At 32.4% G+C, this 10,785-nt stretch overlaps 2 protein-coding genes across 2 annotated transcripts; both read left to right on the forward strand.

Moving 5' to 3' along the window:
* The first annotated feature begins 815 nt into the window (after positions 1-815).
* LOC103841015 (protein HYPER-SENSITIVITY-RELATED 4) lies at positions 816-5,052 on the forward strand. Its single transcript, XM_009117524.3, has one exon. The coding sequence runs from the start codon at positions 3,316-3,318 to the stop codon at positions 4,930-4,932; it is 1,617 nt and encodes a 538-aa protein (XP_009115772.1). The 5' UTR covers positions 816-3,315; the 3' UTR covers positions 4,933-5,052.
* Positions 5,053-6,711: 1,659 nt separating this feature from the next.
* LOC103841016 (AAA-ATPase At3g50940) lies at positions 6,712-10,683 on the forward strand. The gene is made up of 3 exons (XM_009117525.3): positions 6,712-8,707; positions 8,900-9,896; positions 10,134-10,683. Exons 2-3 carry the CDS (start codon positions 8,916-8,918, stop codon positions 10,497-10,499), a joined length of 1,347 nt encoding a protein of 448 aa, XP_009115773.1. The 5' UTR covers positions 6,712-8,707; positions 8,900-8,915; the 3' UTR covers positions 10,500-10,683.
* The last annotated feature ends 102 nt before the right edge of the window (positions 10,684-10,785 follow it).

Here is a 10,785-nt window from a genome sequence, read left to right on the forward strand (position 1 = left end):
AGTAGACCATAGCCTTTTATCCTTCGTTTGTCATTGATAAAGGTCTCCTTCCATACAAGCAGGCTTAATGGTGGTGTGTGACCTACCGTGACTTGCTCTTAATTAGTCTATCGTGCGGGTCAAAGGTCAACGTATAGAAAGGACCTACGTTGCACGGAAGCTTCATCGGACGTCCGCTTCCCGCTTCGGAACCGGAATCGGAATCGGAACCTTGTGAAAGCTTGCGGAATCTCGATTCCAAAACGTTTCTAAAATATTCTTTTTAAAAACCTGTTGGAAGCTTACGATTCCGTTTTGGAATCACGCTTCCGTTTTAAAAAAAAATACAATATATATCAATAAAATATAAAACCATATTTTTAATCTATATAAAATAAAATAAAATTAATAGTAATGATTATTAAGTTATAAATATACAAATATCAAAAATAATACTATAAATTATCTTTATGCATTGGGATTTTTTATTAAAGATATAGCACATATTGAAATATATTGTGTCATTTTTTTATGAAGTATTAAAAATAAGTAATATAAGATTTGTTTGTAAACTAAATTATGTGTATTTTTACAGTTTTAATATAAAATCATTTCAAAATTATTATAAATGAATAAATGTTTTATTTCAAATTTAAATAATATAATTTTAGTCCTAATTTTTTAAAAAAAATTATATATATATATATATATATACGCTTCCAACACGTACCCGCTTCCTAATATTTTAAAAAATCTCGCTTCTGCGCTTCTTTACGCTTCCGCTTCCACGTACCCGCTTCCGTTTCCATGTAACATAGGAAAGGACCGAAAGGTTTGGGTGTTGCCGTCTTAACCGATTTTGCTCTATCTTGTTTTTCTTTCTTTTGCCTTGATAGAGTAACTTTAGATTTAACTTTTGTAAAATCTATACATCATTAATATGATATTAGCATTCTTAGCAACAAGGTCCACAATGAGGAGCTAGACTCTCCGTCTACGCGCAGCATTCCGATTCGTGCTTGTTAACAAGACTTAGGTTCACCTTAAATTCACATCTTTACTTATTACCAATCAAAATGCCACCTAAATTAATAATAAAATAAATAAATTTTATTTAAAAAATCTGAAATAATTGAAAAAACTAATAACGTCAATTTTAATGATGCTAACGCCACTAACTAAACCCTAAACTTTAAATATATACCCTAAACCCTAAACCTAAATCCTAAACCCTAAACCCAAACCGTAAACCGTAAACCCAAACCCTATATCTTAAACCCAAATCCTAAACCCTAAACCCAAACTCTATATCCTAAACTCAAATCATAGACTCTAAACTCAAACCATATATCTAAACCTAATCCCTACATCCTAAACTCAAATTGTAAACCCCGAACCCAAATCCTATATCCTAAAGGTTTGGGTTAATGTTGATGTTGTTTTTTAGGGTTTAAGATTTGGGTTTAGAGTTTAGGTTTGAGTTTAGGATCTAGGGTTTGAGTTTAAGGTTTAGGGTTGGGGTTTTGATTTTACGGTTTGAGTTTAGGATTTAGGATATGGGTTTAAGATATAGGGTTTGGGTTTAGGGTTTAGAGTTTGAGTTTAGAATTTAGAATTTAGGGTTTAGAGTTTAGATTTAAGGTTTAAAATATAGAATTTAAGATTTAAGGTTTAGTTAGTAGCGTTAGTGTCATTAAATGAGTGTCATTATTTTTTTCAATTATGTTAGATTTTTTTTTAGAAAATAATATATTTTATTATTAATCTATGTGGCATTTTAATTGGTAATAAAAGAGAAATGTGAATTTAAAGATTCACCTTAGGGGTAAACCTAAGTCTTGTTCAATATTATAACACTCACGATATAGAACATAACATAAATATTTATATTGAAGTCTAGATTTTAATACACATGCATTTTTTTGTCAACGATTTTAATATACACACTAGATCTCGACCCGCGCAACCGCACGGGTTTTTATTTTCATTTATTTTTATATAAACATTTTGTTTTCAATTCTATATTGGTATATATTAATATAATTTTATCGTATATTTTTAAAACATAATAATTTTATCGTATATTTTTTTATTGAATTGGTTGTTTCCAGATCACGTTTTTTTTTGCTAAAAAAAGATTGATAATTATTTAGTTCTTATAATGTAGTAGACATATTATTTAGTTCCTATAATCTAGAAAGTGAGTTATTTAGATCTATAATAATGATAATATTAGAAATTAAATTTAACATGACTTTCTAGTGATAAGTCCATTAAGTCCATTTTTTTTAAATCACACATGAGTCAAAGTTGTGACTTCTCTTTTAATATATAAGATTTTGCAGCGTAATTTTATGGACTTTGATACTAATATTTTATGAATATGATTTTAAATTCAATATGTATAAGTGTTAAATTATTAAGTCAACGTTATTAATTAAGTTTAGTTAAGAATATCAAGTAGACAAAAGCATATACTATCACGTAGTGTATTTATAAAATTTTAGATTCTACTTTCAGTTTGAATATACATAGTAGATCTATACATTTTTTATATTTAAATTTAAATTCAATGTCTTTTAATCTTTTATAAGCAAATTAGTGAATTGTTGGACTTTAAGAAACGAGTATCAACCATATTAAAAAACAAAAATCAATATCTCTTATATAATATCTCTTATATTGCCTATCACAATTTAATGGGTTTAATACAATATCCATGCAATTATAATTTCAAATTCAAACGTATATGTCAATTCTCTTACAAATAAGTTATAGAGTCACCCATCTGTAATATTTGATTTTTGGAATTTACTGTAACTACTTGATATCGTTTGCTATTTGTATTCCTCCATTGGAAGTTGTTGTTTTCCTATAAAATAAATGCATATATATAGCTTATTCAAACTAGTACCACGCCAGATCTTCAAAGCAATTAAAATTATATTTGATTCAAACATTTTGTTCTTTTACATGATTTGGAGTTGATTGTGATAATAATATACAAGTCGCTATATTTTCTCTAAGATTACCTTTAATAGAAGAATGACCCACACGTTAAGTCAGTCTTTGTTTACTATTTATTTCTAATTTTCGTTTGAAGCACGTTCTTTTCTCATGTCGACAAATCAGAAAAACCACATGACCAAGTCATGGGACCCCCACTAGAACTCAACTTTTCTTTGTCTTTTTAATTATTTTATTAGAAAGAAACTTCGACGTTGTTGCAACGAAATGATCCTCGCTTATTCCTTGCTTCTATTAGTCCATGGTTCCCACTAATAATAAATATGAGTTCTGGGTACTCAGAACAAAGACACCCCAAAGCCAAAGAAAATGAGTTCCTCTGACTCTTCTTCCGCGGAAACCCGTCTAGCCACGGCTAAGACGGTTCTCACAACCGCCGCATCAGTGGCTGCAACCGCAATGCTAGCTAAATCACTAGTCCAAGACTATTTGCCAGACGAGGTGCACCAATACATCTCTTATGGCTTCCGCATTATCTTTGGCTACTTCTCATCTCAAATGACAATAGTCATCGAAGAGTTTGAAGGGTTTGTACACAACGAAGTCTACGAGGCCGCAGAGGCCTATCTAGCCACCAAGATCTCTCCTTCAAACAAAAGAATCAAAGTGAGTAAACACGAGAAAGAAAACAACTACAACGTCACCGTGGAACGTGACGAGGAAGTTGTGGATACCTTCAACGGCGTCAAGTTCCGGTGGGTTCTCCATTGCCGCCATGTTGAGTCCAAGAACTTCCACAACCCACGGGATCTAAACTCCACACTCAAATCAGAAGTCAGATCATTCGAGCTCAGCTTCCACAAGAAGTTCAAGGACATGGCTCTTGAGTCTTACTTGCCATTCATGGTCAAAAGAGCTGCGGTGGTGAAGCAAGAAAAGAAAACACTCAAGATCTTTACTCTTGACCCAGATAACATGTATGGGAACTACTCAGAGGCTTGGACCTCTGTGATTCTTGACCATCCTTCTTCCTTCAAGACCATAGCAATGGATTCAGATGTCAAGAGAAACGTGATGGACGATCTTGACCAGTTTGTGAAGCGAAGGGACTTCTATAAAAGGGTTGGTAAAGCTTGGAAGAGAGGTTACTTGTTGTACGGTCCACCAGGTACAGGGAAGTCAAGCTTGATCGCAGCCATGGCTAATCATCTCAACTTTGATGTTTATGACCTAGAGTTGACCGCGGTTAGCAACAACTCCGAGCTACGGAGATTGCTGATTGCTACTGCTAACCGCTCTATTCTTGTTGTGGAAGATATCGACTGTTCAATCGAGTTGAAAGATAGGGCAGCTGATGAACCTCCACGTGAGTCAGAAGAAAGTAATGACCCACGTTACAAAAAGGTGACACTCTCTGGACTACTAAATTTTATTGATGGTCTATGGTCAAGTTGTGGCGATGAAAGGATCATAATATTCACGACCAATTACAAAGAGAAACTGGATGCAGCGTTGTTGAGGCCAGGACGCATGGATATGCACATTCACATGTCGTACTGCACACCGAGTACTTTCAAAGTTCTTGCTTCAAACTATTTAGAGATCAAAGAACATAAGCTTTTCAGTAAGATCGGGGAAGGTATTGAGGCAACCGAGGTTAGTCCTGCTGAGGTGGCGGAACAACTCATGAAGAATGACACGGTTGATAAAGTTCTTGAAGGTTTAGTTGAGTTCTTGAAAGTGAAAAAGATCCAAAACGAAGAGGAGAAAGCCAAGAAGGAAGAGAAAGAATTGGAGAACAAGGACAAGACCACTAAGGGTAAAGATTCGGAGGTTAAGAAAAACGAAGTGGTGGATGAACAGGTTACGAGGAATGATCGTGTTGATAAGGTTCTTGAGGGTTTGGTCGAGTTATTAAAAGCCAAGAAGATCGACGATGGCCAAGATGAGGTCAAACATGAGGAAGCGAGTAACATTAACCTGTGAGATTTGGAAGAGTATAGTTTAAATGAGATGAGTTTATTGTTGATTTCGTATTTTGGAATGATGTAACATTACAAATTAATAAGCAAGATGTGGATCCAGATAGACCACTTGAAGGAGCTACACGTGAAAAGATCCATAGCACATAGTACCTCATTCAAAAAATAGATCCATAGCACATTATATGGATCAGACCATCAAAAAGCATGGACTATTTCACTAAATAAAATAGTAAAATAAATCATTAAAATTATCCTAGAGCACTCACAAAGTAACTCTGCTTAAGAAAACATATCATTTCCAATCCCTTCTATATCCAAAAATTTCAACCACTAGGTCAATTTATTATTGGTTAATGTTTACAACTTCCAGATTTTTGATAATGAAGTCCTAAGTTTCAGCTTTATTAAAAAAAAACATGATTCAGATGATGGTACATATATAATTGAAAACTTATAAAATTAAACAAACTAGTTGATGGTCCGCACCTTGTGCGGACTATATTCCTAACAATTTTTAATCCTAATATTTATTTGTATATAAAAATTTATTTAATTAGATACACTTTTAAATTAAATACTATAAATTATAAAAATTCAATATACATATTGGTAATCAAAATATTAAATTATGTTCATTTGTTTCGTAGTTTTATATATGAAATGTGTATTTTGGATCAAAATCTTTTCTATAGTAATAAATAGGAAATTTAGATTTGAAATTAAAAACTTACTGTATTTGTAGACTGAAAAAAATTCAGTAGCACATAAAGGATTATAAATAATCACAACCCATAAAATATCAAGGTTATATATTCTCTATAATCTAGTTTTTTTTAAAACAGTGGAACAAAACACAAAATAATAAATTATAAAACATTATCTCTCTATTTTCTTATATTATACTTATTTTTTGTTAGGTTTTAGTGTTATTTAATGTTTTAATCTTAGTTTTTATGCTTCTATATATATTTTTTCAATGTTTATTTAACATAATTATATAATTTATATTTACGACATATTTTCAATGATGCTTTACCTTTAATCTTAACTTTAATATTGTCATAATCTAATATTTGATCAATATTTTCAATAAAATTAAGTCAGTAAAATCATAATTAATAGAAGATAAGCATAATTATGAGGAAAGGTAAAATACATTTATATTAACCACTTTTACACTCACTTTTAATGAAAGTATATATATAGACTTTTACCCTCACTTTTAATGAAAGGTAAATTTTATTTATACCCCTAGAGTTAATTAATCTAGACTTAGGGTTTACAGTTGAGGGGTTTATAGAATTTGAAATTTAGGATTCTAATAAATATATAAATAAATACTTAAAAATATTTTGAAAAATTAAAAAATAGGTTCAAACATAATTTTTGATTTCAAAAAGAAATTTTGAAAAAAAATTCAAAAAATTAATTTATAAAAAATTTCTAATTTGAAAAAGTATAATTCAAAAACATAAAAAACAATTATATTTTTTGATTTTTTTTAATTTTTATTCATTTATATAAACATTTATTATATATATAGAGAACAAGAGTATAAGAGTCTTTTGTCATTTAATGAAGAAGATATTTTTAATAATGTCTCTTTTGTGGTGGTAAAGATAAAAATGAAAATGGTAAACATGAAATCTTCTTCTTAATTCATTGACGGAATACCTATAGTTTGTTAATATCATTGTTAATATTTATTTATTAATTAAAATGTTTTAAATATCATGATAATTATATATATTAATATTAATGTTATAATTTATCTTAAATATCATGATAAATACTATATTAAAATAAAATTTAAAATAATAATATTAATTAAACTAATGATTTATCCTAAAATCATGGAAAATATGACAACTAAGCAAATTCACCTCTCAAATAATAGTATAGATACACAATATAAACGCCTTAAGATCCAGCAATTACGCAATAAGGTAAAGAGTAACTCTTCACTGATTTTTTGAGAATTTTTACAATTAGATATTTTTGATCTGAATTTTTTTTGGAGAAAATAACCTGTTAATGCTTTTACAAATTATAAAAGTTATTATATCGATAATTTCATCGCAGATATTTTATTGTTATTTAAATGTATGATTTCATTTGTGTAATGTTAAAGTTCCTATAAACTTATTTTATTAATTTTTTGTAAATAATAATAATAAAATTTTGGGATTTATACTCAATCGAAATTGCGGAAGTTCCCTTGGTCCAGTGGTTTGACTAAGGGTTTATTAATGCTTCTACACCAGGAGGTTTGAGTTTCGATTCCTGGAGAAGGCCAAATTATGCGAATAAATGGAGAAAAGGCTTACAAGAGATCTGCAGCATGGCGCAAGGAGTACCTTCAAGCGTGGATCCGATAAAGCGGCTCAGGTGATGCAGTTAGACGTGAATCCTAATAAGGCAGGTAGAATTGTCGACTGTAGAATCGTCTGTAATATTTCTCATAGTTTGTGATAGCATAATTATCCAGCGTTAAAAAAAAATAAACTCAATCGAAATAGAAGATCTGAACCGGAACCGAACCGAGATATTTAAAACTGAAATCAGACCAAAACCCTCAAATATCTGAATGGTTCATATATTTCTATATATGAAATAACCAAACCGAACAGAAAACCAAATGGATACCCAAAATATATAAAAATATTAATTATATATACATATAACATAACTAAATATATATTTATATTTAAAAATCTATTAAAAGTATCTGAAAATATTTGAAAAAACTAAATGATTGTAAAGTTCCAAACTATTCGAAAGCATCCGAATATTTTTATCCAATTATCTAAAATAATTCAAAATATCTGAAATTTTTATTTAATTATTTGATATTTTACCCAAAATATCTAATATTTAATCCGAACTACCCGAAGTAACTGAACCGGAACCATAACCAAATGTGAACTGTAACAAAATGAGAACCAAATTTTTTTCGATATTTTATGATTCCTAGGTGGCTAGGTTTACTATCTGAACCGAAATAAGCCCGTAAATATTCGAACCGAAAAATAGGTAATATAGTAAATGGATCTTTAATTCTTTATCCGAACTACTCCATATCCGAAATTGCCTAAATGCCTAGATTTTTTTTAAAAAAATATTAATAAACTCTTGATGGGAGTTCCATTCTTAAAAAAAAATGGTAAGAGTACCATTAACGCTGAGGGTTTGTTAATTTTTTTTTCTTTTTTTGTTTGAAAAAAAAGAAAAGAAATTATAAACCAATCAATCACGGACCGCCACGTATCGGTGAGATCCGTAAACAATGCAAAACCCCCCCCCCCCCCCCCCCCCCCCCCCCACAAAGATCGATCTTTAGTTTGATATGTTTTGTGATCGGTTTTTGCAAAATTAACGGGCTCCACCATTAACAAATCCTCTTAAAGTGTCCCGTTAATTATGCTCTAAGAGTGCCATAATTTGATTCTCGATGTGATAACTTGTCTACTGCAGTTTTGCAGCGACCAAGACTCCAGAAGACATAAAGGTTGACCGAAAAAAAGACTCGAGAAGACTCTGGGGCAGGCTATCGAGTACTTTTAAGTTTTAACATATTAAATGGGCCGTAATCGTGGCCCACTTTACACCATTCGATCAGTGATCCATCTCCAGTTAAATACTCCCAAACCCTCGTACCTAATCATCTCAAAATCTTGCGACCAGAGGTTTCTTGAAAGGGTTTAGTGATCGCAGAAGAATGGCCTTCATCTTTCCACGCTCGACCACCAAACAAAGACAAGAAGCTGTTTATTAAAGTATCTCCTTAAACCCTCACAAATCTTTTTTCTTCTTTTTAATCATTAAATTTTCAACTTGTATGCTCATCATAAAAAAATCTCAGCACCGTTCGATCAACCTAATCAGATTTATCCCTATGGCACGTAACCTAGTAACATATACAGTACTGTTGTTATACATATCTTACACAATATTTATTTTTTTGTTAGTTTCTTGTTTCTGGAGATGAGTTCCTCTGAAACATCTCACCTAGCCACCGCCAAAACAGCTCTCACGGCGGTCGCATCGGTGGCAGCAGCCGCAATGCTAGCTCGAACAGTGATCCAAGACTACATGCCAGCCGAGGTGCATGACTTCATCTCTTGTGGTATCCGCAAATGCTTCAGCCACTTCGGTTTTCAAATGACAGTTGTGATTGAAGAGTTTGGAGGCTTTGAAAACAACCAAATGTTTGAAGCCGCAGAGGCTTACCTAGCCTCCAAGATATCTCCATCCACTAGAAGAATCAAAGTCAACAAACTTGAGAAACAGAGAAACTTCAGCGTGACGGTCGAACGCGACGAGGAAGTTGTGGATACTTTCGACGGCGTGAAGCTGAGCTGGGTCCTCGTGTGCCTTCCCGTGAAGAAGAAGGATTTTCGTAACCCTCGAGACCTGAACTCTACTTTGAAGTCAGAGGTGCGTTCTTACGAGCTCAGGTTCAACAAGAAGTTCAAGAAGATGGTTCTTGAATCTTACTTACCGTTTGTGGTGGAACAAGCTGCTCTGATGAAGCAAAAGACTAAAACGCTTAAGATCTTTACACTTGGTTCGTATTCCGAGTGGACCTCTGTGACTCTCGACCATCCTTCCACGTTTCAGACACTTGCCATGGATCCGGAAGAAAAGAAGAACGTGGTAGAGGATCTTGATTGTTTTGTGCAGCGTAAAAGCTTTTACGGGAGAGTAGGGAAAGCTTGGAAGAGAGGGTACTTGTTGTATGGTCCACCCGGTACAGGAAAGTCAAGCTTGATCGCAGCCATAGCTAATCATCTTAACTTTGATATCTATGACTTGGACTTGGCATCGGTTAAGAGTAATGCTGAGCTGCGTATGTTACTGATGTCTACTGCAAACCGTTCGGTTTTGGTTGTAGAAGATATTGATTGTTCCATCGAGTTTAAGGACCGGAGTGCTGATGAGCATAGTGATCTTCTGGATAAACCGGTAATGTCTATTTTATCAATATTCAATAAATAGGCATTTTGTAGAGAAATAGCGTCTAGGCGTCCGAGTTTTTTTTTAAATGGTTTTGTTTTTAAATGATTTGCAATTAGCATTTAGGTAGCACTTATTTTTAGAAAAATAGTTTCGCTTATAACTGATTTGCTATCTATGCGCATATATATATATATTTCTTAAGTTTTATCATAGCTTAAGCTCATACATGATGTTTTTGTTCAGGTCACACTGTCTGGTCTATTGAATTTTGTTGACGGACTATGGTCAAGTTGTGGTAACGAGCGGATCATAGTGTTCACGACTAACTACAGAGAAAGATTGGATCCGGCATTGTTGAGGCCAGGACGTATGGACGTGCACATTCACATGTCTTATTGCACACCAGCTGGTTTTAAGGTTTTGGCTTCAAACTATCTTGAGGTTGAAGATCATGTACTTTTCGAGGAGATTGAGGAACTTATCCGGGAAATAAAAGTTACACCAGCAGAGATAGCTGAACAGTTGATGAGGAATGACTCTGTGGATCAAATACTCCATGGATTGATCGTGTTCTTAAGAGCAAAGAAATTTGAAAATGATGAAAGGTAGGCCAAAAGATAATAGTTACATAGCTTAGAAGAAAACTCTCTCTTCATCTCAGAGATATGTCAATTATCATTTTATTTTTCACTTATTTAAAAATGATGAATAATCGTCCTATTCTTTGTTGTTTTGTTGAATACTATCAGGCTACCTATTGATAGAATGTTACTAAAAATCCTTTTCGTTTTCAGGATAGTTTTTTTAATTTATTTAAATCTCAGCTTATGGTAGATAATATATTAACCCTATATTAAACGATATTAATTTTTTTTAAATTATCTAACCCACTATC

The sequence above is a fragment of the Brassica rapa genome, chromosome A09 (genome assembly GCF_000309985.2).
Source record: "Brassica rapa cultivar Chiifu-401-42 chromosome A09, CAAS_Brap_v3.01, whole genome shotgun sequence".
NCBI lineage: Eukaryota > Viridiplantae > Streptophyta > Magnoliopsida > Brassicales > Brassicaceae > Brassica > Brassica rapa.

What these genes read in the sequence shown, in the direction of transcription:
- LOC103841015 (XM_009117524.3), top strand. Translation starts at nt 3,316, where the DNA reads ATGAGTTCCTCTGACTCTTCTTCCGCGGAAACCCGTCTAGCCACGGCT.
- LOC103841016 (XM_009117525.3), top strand. Translation starts at nt 8,916, where the DNA reads ATGAGTTCCTCTGAAACATCTCACCTAGCCACCGCCAAAACAGCTCTC. An exon ending in GTGATCTTCTGGATAAACCG is followed by an intron (nt 9,897 to 10,133) that starts GTAATGTCTATT and finishes GTTTTTGTTCAG; the next exon opens with GTCACACTGTCTGGTCTATT.